At 36.3% G+C, this 19,479-nt stretch overlaps 1 protein-coding gene across 3 annotated transcripts in view; it reads left to right on the plus strand.

Annotated features, from left to right (window-relative positions):
* The first annotated feature begins 438 nt into the window (after nucleotides 1-438).
* Nucleotides 439-19,479, plus strand: part of LOC121312791 (cullin-1) — a 29,433-nt gene continuing 10,392 nt past the window's right edge. For 2 of the 3 annotated variants that reach the window (XM_041244555.1, XM_041244558.1), the window contains exons 1-10: nucleotides 439-713; nucleotides 4,452-4,629; nucleotides 5,128-5,295; nucleotides 5,548-5,598; nucleotides 6,730-6,820; nucleotides 7,281-7,444; nucleotides 7,765-7,927; nucleotides 9,388-9,530; nucleotides 17,103-17,210; nucleotides 17,412-17,518. In XM_041244555.1, coding sequence (XP_041100489.1) covers nucleotides 574-713; nucleotides 4,452-4,629; nucleotides 5,128-5,295; nucleotides 5,548-5,598; nucleotides 6,730-6,820; nucleotides 7,281-7,444; nucleotides 7,765-7,927; nucleotides 9,388-9,530; nucleotides 17,103-17,210; nucleotides 17,412-17,518 — 1,313 coding nt within the window. In that variant the 5' untranslated portion in view covers nucleotides 439-573. The remainder of the gene's footprint in view (nucleotides 714-4,451; nucleotides 4,630-5,127; nucleotides 5,296-5,547; nucleotides 5,599-6,729; nucleotides 6,821-7,280; nucleotides 7,445-7,764; nucleotides 7,928-9,387; nucleotides 9,531-17,102; nucleotides 17,211-17,411; nucleotides 17,519-19,479) is intronic. The other variant, XM_041244557.1, reaches the window with a different exon arrangement.

The following is a 19,479-nucleotide window of genomic DNA, read 5'->3' on the forward strand; positions in this document are numbered from 1 at the left end:
TTTTTTTGTTTCTTTAATTACTCTATAAACAGTTCAGCTTTAATTTGCAGATCATAATTCTGGAACATTATTCTAGTTACATTCTGTATAACAGGTCAATATTAGAAGCGGCTTCAGTATTGTTTCAGGATTAGACAGAAAAGTGGTTATCAGCGGTATTTGAATTTTAATTTACAAAATTTTTTGTCAGAATTCTGTCTGATTTTCTTTTTTTTTTTTTCCCTTTCTTCACAGGTCTTCAGGTGAGGTAGTGTCCTAATCCTTGTTTCTGTGGGAATAGCCAGTGCCGCCACACAAGCATCTTGGTGGAAAGGACATCCTCTCCCCACCCCCCACCCCAGTGCCTCTCCTTGAGGATTTGGCATAGGATGGATAGTCCCGTTTCCCATTGGGTCCACTTTAAGTTATTATTGGATTCACCCCTTTTAAAAGTTTTTTCCTTGGGAACTTGGTTGGGTCTTTTACACTGCACCTCATGGAGGCGTAGCTTTTAACCGTTTTTCATTTACGAAGAAGGAATATTTAAAATAAAAAAGGGGGGAGATAAGAGGAAGAGCAACAAAAAACGAAACAATGTCATCAAACAGAAGCCAAAACCCACATGGGTTGAAACAGATTGGGCTGGACCAGATCTGGGATGATCTCCGGGCAGGGATACAGCAGGTCTACACCAGACAGAGCATGGCAAAGTCACGCTACATGGAACTCTACACGTATCCTATCAGAGTGCAGGCTGATAACCCAGTGAGAATCAATAACCTAATGGGAGATCTTCAAGGGGGCCACTGGTGACTATAGTGGAGAAGGGGCTTCAGGGGCGGATGTTCATTACCAGCTGGCTTCTCCTTTTAGATAGTTTATTTACTATTATGAGCATACACTATGCATAAAAAGCTGTTTTAATGACATTATAGCTTTATATGTATAGTCTTGGTGTATTTTTTTATGCAAATACATAATACAGAATGTAATTTGCTGAGGTGAGTAAGTCTGCTGTTGCTTCATACATTTCCCTGGTTTCACAAACTTCTCTGAGGTAATTTTGTTTTGTATTTTTCCTGAACAAAATGTCTCCATCCTCCTCTAGAGGTTATTGTTGTTTGTTTTGGCAATTCCTTCGGTAACATAAAAAAAAATTAAAACCTGTTGTAAAGTTCTATTTCCCAACTCATCTGACATAAGGTAGATAATAATAGTTAATTCTGCATTATATAGCTTTACTTTAATCAAACATACTTGTTTCCAATTATTTTTGGCCCCATGTTGCAATAGAAGACATGTAGGCAGTGTGTGGAGCAGAAGAGTCCTGCTTTGCCCGATTACAAACAGAATAATTAGTCACTGTAAATGTAGGCATCTTCAGGACAGAACAAGCTTGAGGGGACACGTAGCACAATGTACTGACAAGCTCTGTAAATGTAAGAGAATTTAGTATTGTTGTATGACGTGGGTAGAGAACTAGTTCTGTAGCTAATTTTCAATATAATAAATAATCTAATCTTTGCCAACCACCTGCACAGTTGGAAGAAATGTTTAGACAATTGTGCTCCACTTGTGATGACTGAAAAGACGCAGGGAAATGTGCACATCTCGGACTATTTCATATTAAAATAGTTTACTTGGGCATTTTGATTTCACTTTCAGATCTTTATTGTTCTCATTGCATAGAAATGTGTCACTGACCCAAAGTGTGCAACATCTCAGCAGTGAATTGTGTGATAGTAGTCCTGGGCAAGATTTAACCTGTAAATTAAACTTGACTAACGAATCTCCCAGTATACACACTGGTTGAGAATTCAGTCACAGTGATTAGGATTTCTAGAAAAATCTTGTGTAAAAACTTATTTTGAAACATAGCAGGTAACACTTGAACTAACAAGTATCATGTTTAAATATCATGTTAAATCAAGCAAATGAGGAAATAAATGTCTAGATATTCATATAAAACTGCTAAAAGTGTTCCTTACTCAGGTGGCTAAGGCACTGTGCTGCCATGCTGAAGCTCAGTGTGGTGTTGCTTGTTCAAATATCAACTAGTAAGGCAATACTGCCTTCTGATTGGTCCTTTAGCATCCTTCAGAGTCCACTAATCACCAATCAGAAGCCAATGATGTAATGTGGTATAAAACAAAACTCAAACATGTGATGTACATTTTATTAAGACATTCTTGATGTTGCAGTGATTTTAACATCCATGAAGTTTTATTTCCAATTATTCACGAATGCTGCTACACTAATGTAGCAGACTGTAGGCTTTTGTAGGTTTTTATGGTAAGACCTGCATGTTGTGTCTTTAGTGTATCTTTTTACCTGTAGTAACACTTCAGCTGAGGGAACAACTTTGTGGTGAAATGGAAATTTCTCATTGTATATGCTTCGCTAAAAGAAACTTTGCTTAAAAGAACACCTGATCAATGCTGATCTTTTCTGAACTGACTTCTAATAGCTAGAGTAATCTAGAGCCGCTGCTGCATTTTTAATGTATGTAGGGGTGCTTTGTTAGTTTTTGTAATAGTTTGTTAACATGCGCTTGCCTATTGCTTTTCTCTTACTTGGTCATGACAGAAGTAATAAATACGTATGTAGTTATTGATACATATCGTGATTGGCCTTGGCATATTGTGTCCGGTGGTTAACTCTGTCATAGAGAACAATTGGCTTGCTTCTCAAGGGGTGTGCTCTTAGCCAGAGACTGCTGTTTGTTGTATTTATTAGAGAACACTTGGCTTGCTTCTCAAGGGGTTTTCTCTTAGCCAGAGAGTGCTGTGTGTTATATTTATGCATCTCCATAATTGTTTGTCAAATCTCTGGCACACCTAGTACTGCTAATATCACATAAAGCATTAAAGCTGGCAACTTAAAATTGTCAGGGCTGTGGAAACTGCAGGCAAAATCCATATTGAGCTCATTTTGATTACCTAGTGGTAAAAAAATTTGTCTACATACGGAGTACATGAGTGTATTCTGTGATTCCTTAGGTCAAGTTTGATCGGAGGCGGCATACAAGAAAAAGCAACCCTTTCCTCACAGTTGTTTAGCAAAGCTACGAATTCCACAGTTTCCAAAGCTGATAAAGCACTTTACCCTTAATAGATATTTTTGTTGTAAAGGGGCAGGTATATCCTCATCCACTCCACTGCATCTCTAGGGAAATTATTATCTGATGATACAGTTAAACAGTCTAGCAACTACAATCTGGGCACAGATCACATCTAGACTGGGCAGCCTGTATGCTGATGAACCGCTCTGGCAGTGTTGTGTTTTTAAAAATGCACACAAGTCATGCAAGTTTGAGAGCTGCTCTGTGAAAGTGATGCTTGAATGTTTGTGTGCTTTTTAAAGGACGTAGCGTATATCTTGAGCCACTCATTCAAAATGATTAAGCGTTGCCGTCAAGATTGCCTAAGTATCGTATTACAGGCTTTGACTTGCTGTGAAGGTTTATTTTTCATGCTTAGGTTAACGGATCCTGTTGCATAGCAGTTTAATTATGACTATAAGCATTTGTTTTTTAGAATATGTCTAATTTTCTATATACTGTAATTAACCAGAAGTGGGTTTAACTGCAATGCAATTGAAGTGTTATCCATTACCCTAAATATAGTTGATCACTTATTATTGATTTTATTGAATTTGCAGCATTTACTTTCTGTGTAATCTTGTGAAAGCTTGTCAGTTATTTTCTAATCACACTTTTCATGGAGCAGGTATTAAAGGTTTTCTTATGGGATTTACTACAGGTAGGAAGAATTTTTCTGTGCAGAATTAACTGGGGTGACTTCTCTAATGGATAAGAGTCAAATACATGCGTACAAAACCCAAGTGAGTCCTATAGAATACAAATGGAAGAAAAAAGCCTAGTGCATTAAAGGATCACCAGTGTGTGAACCTCTATAGAAATATATATTATTTTTTGTTAGAAAGATTAAGATTACTTTTTAAATAGAAATGTGGTACTAGTCTTGTACATTTGTTCTGCATTCTGTCCCACTGCCTGTTGCAGGGTAATGTATCTTTTGTGCCAGTTTGCTTCTGGAAATGTTGTGTAATTTCTTTGTGATTTCCTGTGGATTCAGATTGGACTTTAAAATTACAAAATGTGAATAACTGGCCCCATTCATCTGATCCTGATAAAATTAAATGACATTTTAAATGAACATTAGTAATCATTTATGGAAATAAGCGCTATAGTAAAGTTGCTAACATTTTAAAATTTTAGCAACCCAACTCACTGATTTGTTATTTCAAGGGTTCCTAAGCGAACCCTCGAAATAATAATCAGTGAGTAGAACCATGTGATAACAATAACACTTAATTGGGAGGGTGATTGTTAAATGCAAATAACTACTTTTTAAAAATGTAAACTAACTTTTGGTTAAAACACGACAGACTTGTTTTTTCTTTATGCTGCATGTTTTGTATTCTCGTGGTTTCCTTAACCTGCCCCCCAGTCACGTTTATAACTACTGTACCAGTGTGCATCAGTCGAACCAGGCTCGAGGTGCTGGGGTCCCTCCTTCAAAACCTTCCAAGAAGGCACAGACCCCCGGAGGGGCGCAGTTTGTGGGACTGGAACTCTACAAGCGACTAAAGGAGTTTCTCAAGAACTACTTGACAAATCTTCTCAAGGTAACCCCATGTAAACTCAGTACCTGCAGTTCTATTACTTACCTTATTTATTCATTATTTTGTTTCTGTTTTTAATTTTTTTGCGTCCTGAATACCCTTTTTCAATTATTCCATTTGTATTTCCTGTTGTGCCGTTTAATTTGTGAAATGGCTTCCTGTTTGACTAAATTTTTTCCTTATTGATGCAGTTAGACATTGTGGATAGCTGATTTCAAACTGACCAAAACATACAGTTCTGCATAGCATCCAGCACTGTATTCTACTGGTTCTATAGAATTTTGTTACAGCAGCTCTATGGGTTTCCAGAAAACACTACAGAACTTTGAGACCTAAACCATTTTCCATCTTTGTGTAGTCTATAAAACCAGTCTACAATTCACAATTATAACCAAGTGTATGCATGATAAATATAAATATTACCTGCAACTACCTTAAGTTCTGCTTTTTAATACAGTCTGTTAGTCTCTGAAATGACTCTGTATTCTTCTCTGGCTACAGGATGGGGAAGACCTGATGGATGAGAGTGTGCTAAAGTTTTACACCCAGCAATGGGAAGATTACAGGTTCTCAAGCAAAGTACTGAACGGTATCTGTGCCTACCTCAACCGACACTGGGTCCGCCGTGAATGTGATGAAGGACGCAAAGGAATCTACGAAATATACTCGGTAAGATACTCTCGCATTAACTTGACCTGTTGATGCTTGAAAGTAAAAGTTACTCAAATATCTTGTAAGTTCCATAATATGGAGCTGTAGTAACAGTTTACCAACAATTGATTACATTAAAGCTTACATCTGATGCAGTTGTTCAGTTAATCTGTTATTGATTAAAATCTGTTTACAGACATTTTTTTTTCTAAATATTTAAATGTATCAAGTTATTGAATACATTTCTGTGTTTTTATTGTTATTTTCTAGCTTGCCTTGGTGACTTGGAGGGAATGCTTATTTAGACCTTTAAATAAACAGGTAAGTGTTCGTCCTAAATTATCTTTTAAATCAAATTCAGAATAAGGTTTTGGATTTTTTTTTTTTTTCTTTTTAAATGATTAATAAACATTAAATGAAAGGCAGTGGTATATTCATATATTCACGTCACCAACTAGTGGTGGACAACGATATATTGCTATGATATATATATATAGATATATCTATACTATATAATATATAATATATATATATATATATATATAATATATATATGTCTGTGTGTGTGTGGTGCCACTATGGATCTTTTATAATGCTGTAGTCGGGAGCCATAGTTAAGAAACCGTGCTGTTTGTGTTCCACCTTAAAACAAGAATATACTAGTGTAATGACATTATGGGTCAAGCACTGTGTGTGTGTGTCTGCATTATATTATATAATATAATATAATATATTAGATACACATACTCTTAAGTATGTGGTGTTTCTGTGCCTCCAAGGCTGACAATGATTGGTATGTATAGGGTTTATAAACTTGACTATACTGTGTTAGTATTTTAGCAATAAAAAACATGCCTCTGCAAGCTTTCCATATTTCTCTTTGTATGAGGTGGGCGATGTTTCCAGTTTGAATATGCTGAAAAATGAATCCATTCTTCTATTTAAAAATAAATCCATTACAGCAAAACAAATTGATATTGTTAAAACTTCGTTAAAACTTTATGAAAACTGATGTTTAACTTAGTAGTTCGATACACCATGTTTAATTCACCAAAAGCTCTCAAGTTTCATCAAAGGTTATTGATAAAGCAAATAATGTAAAATCCCACAATATCACAATATGGAAATTAGATATCAAACAATATCGTTATCCTATCAAAATCTTTATATTGCTGTCCATCTAATGGAAATCCTTACTCTATCAACACTCTGTGTTGGGAATGATCTTGTGTAGTACGTATTGATTTATGTCAGTTGTATTTTTTGGGACATTGCTTTGTATGCTTTTCCACACACGAATTGGTGCATGCTGCATTGAGCAAGTGATAAACCCTCCTGTATAAATTATGAAAGAGCTTGCATATAATGAACACCTAAGTCATCCTTTAAGATTTATCTATTGTATACGTATTAAGATTTATCTACAGTATCTGTATATATTTTGATACACAGGTCACAAATGCCGTATTGAAGCTGATAGAAAAGGAAAGAAATGGAGAAACCATCAACACGAGATTGATCAGTGGAGTTGTCCAGTCCTATGGTACGTATTTGAATCCACTCAATCACTTTTCTAGGCATTTCCTTACATAGTATCAAAGAGATTTCTTAGCCAAGTAAGAAGTATTGCTGCATTTTTTTCTATTGGATTCTTATTCTTCAGCTTGGATTTTTGAAAAGCCAGGGTGATCTGTTTTAAACGGACATCTTAATATGAAAATGTGTGTAAAATCAAGGACACGCCTGCCCAATAGACTTCATATCTCTATCCTAACAGATATTTGTTGATATACCAACACCATATCTGCACTCTACCTCCTGATAAAGTTAGGTTTTTTGTTGTATTCTTATGATACCAGAATGCACTAAACGTAAAAGCTTTTAACAATGTGCAGTTAATCCACAATCTTCCACTAATATCTCTGCAAAGCTTCTGGTAAAGGTGTCAGTTCATGATTTATTAATAGATTACCCAATGTGTGTGGTTTTTTTGTCTTTTTAAGTTGAACTTGGTTTAAATGAGGACGATGCCTTTGCGAAGGGACCCACATTGTCCGTGTACAAAGAATACTTTGAGTCTCAGTTTTTGGCAGACACGGAGCGGTTCTATACAAGGGAAAGCACAGAGTTCTTGCAACAAAACCCAGTCACAGAGTACATGAAAAAGGTAAGTGCTGGTTTCATTGCTGTTCTGTTACTCTCCTGCTGTGTGTGTCTCTTCTGCCTGGAGCTGATATTGTCAATGTATTGTAATCTAACTGGAAAAAGAGCGTGAGACCCTGTGAAAGTTGGTTAAACAGCTGTTTAGTTTTATAAAGGATGTTAATAAAATATATTTTACATGACAGTCTGTTTTCTGCCTTATTGAACACTTAAAATGCATGCATGCTGGGTCGGTGCCATGTTTGATTAGAAAAGGTAACCACTGTGCCCTTCAGATAGCAGAGTGTAATGCCCCCCCTCCCTCCTTCTCATTCGTTCTCTCAGGCAGAGGCGCGCTTGCTGGAAGAGCAGCGCCGGGTCCAGGTCTATCTGCATGAAAGCACGCAAGATGAGCTGGCGAGGAAGTGTGAGCAAGTGCTGATCGAGAAGCACCTGGAGATCTTCCACACAGAGTTCCAAAACTTGCTAGATGCTGACAAAAATGAAGGCGAGTTTTGATTAAAACCTAGGAGGTCACAAACCCAGAACATGACATCTTTCCCAAACTTTATCGGATCAATACCACTACTTATTGCCACTGTTTTAGGGCTACTGCTTGCAAGTCCAACGCGCATACCTGAAAGCCTGGCAAATTCTCTTAAATGACTAAAACTGTAATCAAGCATCACTTATTTTTAGCAAGCACCGTACTTTCTTTTGCATACATGTTTGTAATGCTGCTGTTCTCCCGCAAAGTACGAACGTGCTGCTTTGCGATGGGTCAACCTTCACCTTCCACTCGACTCAAAATTCCTATTGGCAGTGTCACAACGTGGGCATATTAAAGGTGTAATTGTGAAAACTAGATCTTTTAACGATTTCAAGGCTTCAGTGACATTTGGTTGAATGCAGATGTTCAGATTTACAAGTTAATAGTAGGTGATAATGCAGAAAGAAAAATAATTCCTGGTCTTATTATTTCTGGTAATAATAGAAATGTTGCTTTAGCATGCGGTTTTCAATATCCTAATACAAAAAGAGTAGTCAGTCCATTTGTGTGAATGCTTACTGTGCCATGTTTAGCTTCTATAAATAATGTCAATATGATGACTTTTTGCAGGACTAGACATTTGATTACACTATGTAACACAATTTTTGTTCCTGGGTAGTAAGTGTTATTTCCTAATTGCTTATGCCTCAAAAGTATAGAAAATGGCCATTATTCCCCACAAACTTTGCTTTTGTGACCAGGACAGTGATATTTCAAAATATCACTATTTCCAATGGGAAAACGGGCAAATGTGTGTCTTTTCGTTCACATAAAGTCAGAAAAAAAGAAATATGAATCCAAATTAACATGTATTTATACTGAAGTAATACAAAAATGACTACAAAAGATTTAGAAGTGAGTAGTTTTTCGAGATTTACGATTATACTGTATTTACAGTATAGCGATTAGGAAATAACACTTACTACCCAGGAACAAAAAAAAAATAAAATTGTTACACGGTGTTATATACATAATTTGGCTAAATCAGAATCCAGAGACCAAGGTTATAAAAGAAAGATTGTCTGTTTTCTGATCTCGTTTAATGGTTTGAGAGCTTTAGTTGCATCAACCATTAAAGTGCATTTCAGTTGCATATATTCTGCTGCTTTTTTTTATTTGTTAAATTTTAGTGCAAATAAAATAAATAATACTTCTGTGGGAAAGGTCAAAAGGTTCTAGAGCTCCTTCAGTCCTGTTTTTGTTCAGGTTTGATTTTTAGTTTATTGCCTGGTTACATTTGTATTATGTTTTTCACTTTTCTTAAATGACCTGGGAATCACTTGTAAAAGGATATAGAGTGGTTCACTCAGCACCTTTCTTATGCTTATTTGATAATTTTGAAGAAAGGCTTTATGAAAGCACTGAAGATGAGATTATAAAACATTTTAGTCACTGTTTTTGACTTTGTCTTCCCCCAGATTTGGGCCGGATGTACAACCTTGTGTCCAGAATCACAGATGGTCTGGGAGAGCTGAAGAAACTTCTCGAGACACATATTCACAACCAGGGACTAGCTGCCATTGAGAAGTGTGGGGAAGCCGCTCTCAATGTAAGTACTTCAGTAAGTGTGCAGAGTCGGTAAGATTATTTCTTTCTTTATTTTACAACTCGTGGGTGTGTCTGGCTCACACCCAGCCTGACCAGTGCTTCTCACGTGCTGCCACCAGGGTAATTGTGTGTGACCCCAGCAGACCTCATGAACTGTCACATCTTTGGGTTTGTATTCTAAATCCTCCTACTGTTTGTTACTGTCGTTGTCCAGCCTTAATACAGTCACAATGACTCTGCCTGGTGTTCAGCTTTGTCACGTTCTGCGGGCACCAAACATTTTGGCTTGAGAACCACTGAACTAGGTGACTGGACTGCAAACATGCTGCTTTACAACGCCTGTGGGCTTTGTGAAGCGAGCTTAGTGTTTGCTTTTATATTAACTGTATTGTTCTTTCTGTGGTTTCTAAAGATGGAAAGGGTTGGGAGCTATCTAAAAGAACTCCCTAGTTGCTGGTATGGCTGTTTTAGCCAAAAAGAATGGACAGCAGTGAGGTAGATGAATAAGACAAGGATCAATCCAAAAGCTAGAGAGAAACTGAACTTTAATTGCACTTTTATACAGTCTAGTCAAATGGATATAATTAATGTTAAATACATATATGCCACTCTTTCTGTGAAGGATACATAGACTGGATTGATACTTTTTTCATCCATTTTAGAGTAGCCACTGTCCCTATATGTGGTCTAAATTAGAGGTGGGTGGGGCTTCATCTGTTTTTTAAACTATGCACTGCTCGTAAGTTTAACTGTAACAGCCTGAATGGCCAGTTAATAACAGTAAATTAAATTATTTAAAACTAGTGTATTATATGGTAATGAAACAGACTTAATTGACCAAGAGTTTGACAAGTTGTCAAGTGTCTAGATGTGAAAGAAACAGTAAAGGTGTAACCAGCTGTGATTCTCTGGGTCTCATTCTGTTAGAATATGCTGGGATCTACTCTATCCTGAGAAACGCCTCAAAGCAACATCATGCCAAATTGGTTGTATAGTGGTAGGACATTTTCTATACAGTGGAACAGAACAATCTGCCTCAAATTCAAATGAGTATTAAATGCCCCCTTGTATCTGCCGGTCAGCACAGCAAGCTGTGATTCTCACCTGACCACGATAGTGATCTGGTCTAGTGCCTCTGTCCAGCTGGGTCATATGATTAACAATTACAGTACACTTAGTATTTATGTTTAATTTTTTTCTTTAATGTTTGTCATTGTTGCAGGGGGTCAACAAGAAACATGTATTGGATAATATTAAATCCCAGTACATCCCCATATTACATTACATGCTGTGGAAGTATACTTGATCCATGCGCACCTTGTTGCTATGGCTTTTGCAATGTTGTCATAACAATCATTTTTTTTCTCCCAACATCAGGCTTAAGCAGCTGTGTAACTAATACAACCTAGGAGCCTATATTTCATGTCATGGTTAGATTAAATAATTAGTTGAGAAGATTGTGCTACATCTCCGATGTAATTATTGTTATTTTATTTTTTTTATATAAGTTACTGTTTTTTTTTGTTTTGTTTTGTTTGTTTGTTTTTTTATATTGTAGCAGCCGCTTTTTCATACTTTCTGAATTTTATGAACAGCAATGAGAGACAGATTGGAGGATCCCACCGTACAAAGATAGTCAGGCATTGTTTCTGAATAGGAATAAGAATATAGCATATTTTAGATTTTGTCTTGTCCTGGACCTGTGTTTTATAAATCCAGCAAGAACACAGATTAGGGGTGGGGTGGGTAGTTTTTCTTTATTTCTTGGCATTGCACGATAGTTTGTAGTAAATGTTTGAACGGTGAGTGGTGCTGTATTGGTGCTAAGTCTAATTCATATTCATTGGAGAGCAGAGTTTGTTTTGTAGTTGAACTTGCTGGACATTTTAGACTATTAATTGGTTGTGGTAAAAAACTCCTCTTTCCTCTTGTCCGGGTAAAGAAAATTTGTGAAAGTCATCAAATTGTGGTTAAACAGTTTGTGTTGCTTTTTAATTTCACATTATTATACAGCATTTTCAGCATTATTTTGTAATAGTTATTAATCTGGATTTTGTATTTCTATTAGAGCACAATTTTAAATGCCAGCATTAGGCATTTTTGATATATATATATACATGCTGTAAATTCAAATATTATGCCAGCAGCTAAAAACTTTGGCAATCTTCCATAAATGGGGGGGGAGGATTTGACAACAGAATAAATATGTGCCTCAGAAGACATTGTGGCGTCTAAGTGTACCCCAAGGCTGTTTATAGAAGCTGAGGGCTGCAGTAGGTAGTTACGATAGCTAAGCTGAAAAGAAGTGAAAGATTTCAATTGTGTTTTAGAGCCAGTAAGCAAAAGTTCAGTTTTATTAGCATTTAGCTACAAAAAATGAGCAGACATCCAAGATTCAGAGTCTGGAAGACACTTGATAAGCACTAATATATCAGAAGAAATGTTAGTATTCAATTTCAGATATAGCTGTATGCATTGAATATACGGAAGTTGAATATTGCATACGTATATACACAGTAATCTGTTGCGTAACCACCCGTAACATTTCCGCCCTAACCGCTTATCCGCAATGATCAACACTGTTGTATGTGCTCCCTGCACTGCCGTTGCTGGTAGTGTCACGTGAGCTGTTCAGTGTGTTGACTTGATATGTAAATAAGTCCTGTTCACTGGACCCCGCATAGTCTCGAGTTCAACGGACAGGTGAGTCTGTTTACGTTATCAGCAGCAAATGCAATAAAGTAATTGATACAGCCGTGAATGGTATTTAAAACAGGATTCATTCATCTGATTTTTTACATATCCACCTTAGTCTTATCCCACCTCAGTTGGAATACTGTGTGTGTGTGTGTGTGTGTGTGTGTGTGTGTGTCTAGACACATATAGCCACTCCTCCATTTACGCGGTAGATGCGTTTTTGAAAATGGGTGCATAATTCAAAAACGCGTAAGTTAAACTAATTTAAATTTGCCCATAAGAAATAAAGGAAATGGTAGGGGTTTGAGGAAACGCTGCCTCAAAACACATTCGTACGTCTATTTCCTTCACTGTGTTTTATTTTAAACTGCTTATTTGTTACTGACAATAAAGACATTAAAAAGCCTATCTAAAATAAAATCATTTTTAAATGAAAAGTTTTTCTGCTGTACTTATGTTGAACTCTGGCTGGGATGGTGTGCTGGTGGTGGTAGTATTGGAGGGGTGTGGGTTACTGGGTTACAGACTGAGTGGCGTGCAAAATGTGTAATTCCAAACAAATGTCCACATATATTAAAAAATTGTATAAATGCAATGTCCGCGTTATTGCAAAAACACGTAAATAAAATGCACGTGAGTCGTGACTTGGCTGTACATGCGCGCGCACTCACACATACACACACATAGTTGTAGTCAAAAGGTTACAAACCCCAATGGAAAACAAAGAATTATCAAAAATCTTTTGTAGCAAAGGTTTTGCTTTTGTGGATGAGGAAAGAAAGTTACAAGAAATTTTTTTGCAAAACTCCAAAAATGATAATTCAAAAGTATTCGTACCCTGACAAGGAAAAATAATTTAATAGCTAGTTGAGGCACCTTTAGCAATAATAACCTCTTTTAAACGATTAGGATATTTGTCAATGAGCTTTTGGCATGATTCTTTAGTGATTTTTGACTATTCTTCAATGCAAAATTGTTTCAGTTCATTCAAATTCCGAGGACTTCTCTTGTGCACAGCCGCCTTCAACTCATACCAAAGATTCTCAGTTGGATTAGATTGGGACTTTGACTAGGCCATTCCACAACCGTAATTTTATTCAACTATTCTGAAGTAGATTTTGATGTGTGCTTTGGATCATTGTGTTGGAACGTCCATTTGTGCTTTTTAAATCAAGTTTGGATGATTGGCCAATATCTTTTGGTATGCTATGGAATCCATTTTACCATGTATTGGAACAAAATTTCCTGTGCCATTAGAGGAAAAACAGCCCCATAGAAGGATATTACCACCTCCATGCTTGACAGTAGGTATGGTGTTCTTTTCTTTGTACACCTCACCAGACTTTCGCCAAGCATACTTGCAAACTTTAAGCGATTGTCCTTGTGGCATTTTCTGAAGAGTGGCTTTTTCCTTGGCCGGAGACCATTGAGACCTTCATCATGCAATACTCAGCCTATGGCTGAAATGGAAACTTGTAGCCAATTCACTTTTGACGACAACTGGATTTGTATATGTATACCTACACTGCACACACACACAGACTGTACACACACATATTAAATGCCCTGACAGTACAGTATGAAATCACACTTCAGTTCCTATTAAAGATGTTTTACATGCTCAGCTTCCTTAAAGGTCAGTCTCAGCTCGTGTTGGTGTCCTTAGCCTACCTGAAGTCTGAAGTCTAAAGTCCTGCTTACAGCACTTTTTCTCTAAGGAAGGTCCCATTTAGGACCAAAATGTCAGATTTTTTTAAAAATTTCTCTTGATCACGTTTTCTTTTGTTTTTAGCATGTGAAACAAAATATATTTTAGTTTTTAATAACTAGTGTGACTCCTTTTTCATTGCTTGTTATTAGACTTGTAACAATAATAATCAAATTATTTATCGATTGAGACCCCATGATAACAAATATTTTAATGAAATCGAATATATTCAGTGAAATTAAAAACGTGTCTTGTATATATTAACTTGCTGTCAAGAACGTGGACTGTGTTGCTCTAAAAGTTATTGAGAATATGTGACCTTTAACAAATACATGGTGATGATACAGAGATCAAGAGTAATCTGCTCTGTTAATGGATTTTATACATACTTTGTTTTAAATCAGTCCCAACTGTAGCTGTCTGTCTTGAGCAAAACTAATAATGTTTAACATTACTACGTTGTCATGTGCTGCTGTTTCAGAAAGTTTTTTTTATTATTATTTTTTACTTTTTCGTTTTGAAGCTATGCACTATAACCTTTTTCGTTTTTGATTGCTGTCTCGGTCTAAATACCTCTGGATCGCAGCTCGACGTATGTGATCCAATGAAACATTGCAGGCTGTACAAAATAGTTTGCCACCAGTAGAATGCAATCCGTTGCAGTAATTATTATTGTAGATTTAAAAAAAAAAAAAGTTTTATTCATTTGCAAAATGTTCACTCGTTAACAATATCAGTTGAGATCTCCTAGGATACTAAACCCACCCCGGGTGCCCATGTCTACCAATCAGTGAGGAGAGCCCAGAGTGGTTATGGGCTGCTGTTAAGTGTCAATCAATAAATCCTGTCCAGTTTTCTATTTGAAATTGAAAGAAGCTTTTAATCCCATCAGGAACCTAGAACAATACACATAACTTAATTGGATTTAAGTGCGGGTAAAAGTACTCAAAACAGACAGTTTTCATTGTCCGTGTCACATTTTTCATGGCTGTGAAACAAATAGGACCTTAGTAATTTATTTTAAGTGTAGTACGTAGAATGATTTAGGTTTAGATGTAGTATGTAGATTGATTAGGTATATACATATATGAAAGTAATATTCTACTTATCTTGGTTGTGATGTGAGCAGTAAGTCAATTAATAATAAATCTGCATACATGTATGAAAGAGATATTACACATATTCAAGTATGATGACACAAAATAAAATTATCAACCGGAGTTGTCGCTGTCAAAAGTCCCGTTGCAGGACAGGGTAGGCTACCTCTAATGTACTGTTTGGAAAAATGTATAATTGTATTCATTTAAAATAATGTAACTCCTAAGTGGCTATGCAAAGTAGTGTAAAGTTTTGATTAAAATATGACAGCAAAAAGTGAAATGCATCTCTGCAGCCGCGGCACACTGGAAGGGACTGCTGTTTTCGCTAGCAGAAGCTTGGCCCCGTAATTCATAAATTGTAACCAACAGCAAATAAAAAAAATAATAATTAGAGATGTTTTAATGTAGTTCAAACCTTGCTTTTTTTCCTTTGGACAGTGGGGTTAATATTTTATTTCTTTGTTTCCTCTTAATTTACTGTTATGTTTACACTGGAAATTTGTCAGATTTTACACAAAAGGCAAAGGCTAGTGACAGCAGGAATATGAAAATTGGAGAGCGCTATATTTAAATGCTAGTGTATTTATCAAATAATTTTAACTCTGATTTGATAATTGTCGTTAATTTGCACGATAATCGATGTCAGTGTCAGGGTTTGATTTATAACACCACTCATTATTTTGGTTGTCCACTTCCTAACGCTACATCCCCAGGCTCAGTAAATTTGGCACGTTATGTAAATTATGAACAATATGCAATTGTATGTGACAACATATAATATTACATGAATGATGATCACATTGAAAGGTGAGCATCGCACCACAGAAATAGAATCAAACCACTATACCGTGTGGCTGCTCCTCCACACGTTTTGCTGAGTCCAGAGCTCAATCTCCTGCCAATCACCATTTAGCCTAGGTTTTTTCTTGACCACGATGGGGTCCCTATGTCTCGCAGGAGGTTCCAGGCTGTAAGGCTGGGGCCCCTGTCGCCCAAAATCATTGCCGACTGTCAAAATCCGCGCTCTCTTGATTCCTTGCCATGACTATGTACAGCAATGCTGGCCCACCACTATGTCACTTCAGGTCTGATCACATTTTTTCAGGAAGCGTGAACAAGTGCCTCACAAAATCCGTAATATCTGATATTTTAAAATATTTTTTCACCATTTAAACATTTTGTTTCTTTTGTTATAAGTATTTATAAGTATTACTTATCTCATTTTTGATAGAAAACTTAACACATTATTCAAAGCTGGGTCAAGTTCAGTTTCATCAAGATACATATTCTGACACTATTGTTACACTCCTACAGTTTTACCTCAATTTCCCATTTGTACAAGACGTGAGCAATTTATTACTGCCAACTGTGGTGCTTTTTTCAATATTTTATTTCTTTTAAGATATGTTTTTGACACTGTAAATGTCAACCTGTTTCTTTTATGTTGGTCTAAATAAAAAAAACAAGTGTGGTAAGTTTTTCATTATTCATTGTAAGCTGTAAATTCTGCTATTGAAGCACTGGGCTTTGATTTCTCAACTGCTGTTGTCTACTTTCTCTTACAGGAGACTAATTGTTTAGGAAAAGTCCAGGCAAGCCTCTCCATGGCTAGTACCAAACAGTGCTTGTCATTAACATGCAGGCAACTGAGAGTCAATGCAGCAGAGTCTGTGATCATTTCCGGGGTCTTCAAGCAAATACACAGCACCGAAATGCTGTGGCTGAAGACATTTTTGTTTTTTGGGGTTTTTTTGACAAAAGAATATGGACCTATTAATCAAAGCTATTAATCAAAGCAATTTGCACATTTTTGTAAAGGGAAATGAAAGCTGCCAAATTTTAAAGGCTTCAGTACCTGGAATACACCTAATGTCACATTTCTTTGAAACCAGTCTCATTAACTTGCCAATATCAAACTAAGACTTCCATTTAGGGCCTCTACAGTATAAATTGCAAATTGCATGTAATGTTTGTCTTTTAATCTGGTAGCCTACACTACTGCAAATGTAGCAATTCTTCAATGGTATATTATCTAACTATAAATATGTAACCTTACATGTTTTTTTTCTTCTTTTTGCAGGATCCCAAAATGTATGTACAGACTATTTTGGATGTTCATAAGAAGTACAATGCACTAGTAATGTCGGCATTCAACAATGATGCTGGTTTTGTGGCTGCACTAGACAAGGTAAGTAACCCTAAAGAAAAAAACCCCAGAGACTGTATCAAAGCCAAATAATATTGTTAGACATGCACAAATATCCAGATATGCATTTGTTTTGGAATACCCAAAAAATCTGCTGTAGAATGCCATGCCTTGGCTATCACAGGGCTACTTTTTGTGTGCTTGAGTAAAATAATTTTACCCCCCCTCCTACTTTTTGTGCAGGCTTGTGGTAGATTCATCAACAACAACGCAGTGACAAAGATGGCTCAGTCATCAAGCAAATCCCCTGAGCTGTTGGCAAGATACTGTGACTCCCTATTAAAGAAAAGGTGAGCCTGGTGCAGGGTGCAGTTTGGCTGCAGAGAAGTTTGGTATTAGGGGCTTGGTGGTCCAGTGGTTAAAGAAAGGGACTTGTTACCAGGAGGTTCCTAGTTCAATCCCAGCTCAGCCACTTAACCTCCTTGTGCTCTGTCCTTCGGATGAGATGTCAACCGAGGTCCTATTGCAAGTGTCTCTGCAGCAGATGGAATTTGCCTCCTGCCTTGGATAAAAGCTTCTGCTAAATGACTAATTTAATAATAAAAAGTAATCCCAGTTTATCAGAAGCTCAAATTTACAAGATGACTGCTCATACACTCGCCCCAAACAAGTATGGATATCCTTTGTCCCAATGCTAATTGTGTGTTCTGCCATATTGAAGTTGCGTGACTTTTTAGGTTTCGGCGTGATAGTGTTATACAGTTAGATTCTATAATTGTTTTCATGGTCATTGTCCAATAAAAATGAGTGTATCGTCACCTGTAACCTTCTAATACATTTACCTAGCATGTATTTGATTTTAATTGAGTTCTAGCTAAAATAAGTCAATGTTTTAAAGTAAACAAGGAGATGCTTCTTTTAAACAATCTAATGGATGACGGTATGTTTAAAATATAAAAACAATAAATTTTAAACCTGATTAAGCACCAGGCTTTTGGAATTCATTTTTATGCCAACTCTTGATTAAGAAAAATGCAATCCACCTATAGTCACAGCCTAATTTTCAGAAATCTGACTCTAACAAATATGGTCTTAACTTCATCCACTGTGCTTATCCTATAATAAAAGATTGTGGGAGCTTTAGTGGTGGTGTCTCTTAGAGTCTGATTATGAAAAAATATTTGCCTATGGCTGATTTACTTCTGTTGCTTTGTGCATCGAAGAGATGAGGTTATAGGTATTTGAAAAAATCAATCTGCTGCCTTGTTAAAATGTTTAGTTCTTGCTATACTTTATATGCAACTACCGTTTAAATACAGTCACAAACAGACCAGCGCTCCAGATAAGGTTTTGGGTCTGTGAGTAACTTACCCTCTAATTTTAACAGTGAAAGAATTAAGTGTATTTTCAGGGGGTACAATGCAACATTAACCTGAAGTCATGAGTAATCTTGATTTTAAATACTGTACAGTCTTTAATGGTAATGGGGTAGGCATTAAAAAAGTCTTCCATTTTAACTGCAAGGAATCTTATCATACATAAACCAGTTTCCATTAAACTGGATTCTAGCAAAAAAAACAGCTATACGTAGTGATGTCGCAAGCTTTAAAATTTTTTATTTAAAATCTTATCACATGCATTTTCTTGTTGCGAACAAAACAAAAAAAAAAAGTTTGATACATTTCTATCAATTTTTGTCTTATTTGCTCGCTAAGCTAGCATATAAACTCTAGCGAATAACCAACCTCGCTGATCATTATGGTTACATGACATGTAGCTGGACTGAAAGTAGACCAAGAAGGAACAATGTGTTTTCAAGACATATCTATCTATCTATCTATCTATAAATTAGGGTTGTCACTCGATTTTACATTTTTGATCGGTTAATCCACATTTTTAATAAAGGTAACAATCTTGTAGCGGCTGTCCTGCATAGTAATACTTCTCAATCAGTAGAATCTTAAAAAAAAAAAAAAAATCCCAATGGGAATTTAGTCTTTTGAAAAGCCTTTTTTATTACTTTTTGTTTTTTTAGTAAACACATTTTCACAGAACAGCTATTCATTTGTGTTATTGTGAGTCACATACCTGAAAACACAAGTCAGCTGAGCTACGTTTCCCATCACAGCGATTTGCTAGGCTTACTGTACTTGTTTTTATTGCATCTGGAAAAACCTGAGACACCAAAGAGATTAAGTTGTTCTGAATCTTGTTAGAGGTACCATAGAACACAAGTGATTGCTTAACATGCCTAACAAGTAATTCCACATAATTTCCTCTATTTGAGGAAATTGCCCTCTGAAAGCCAGTT

This window comes from Polyodon spathula, chromosome 3, assembly GCF_017654505.1.
Source record: "Polyodon spathula isolate WHYD16114869_AA chromosome 3, ASM1765450v1, whole genome shotgun sequence".
Taxonomy (NCBI): domain Eukaryota; kingdom Metazoa; phylum Chordata; class Actinopteri; order Acipenseriformes; family Polyodontidae; genus Polyodon; species Polyodon spathula.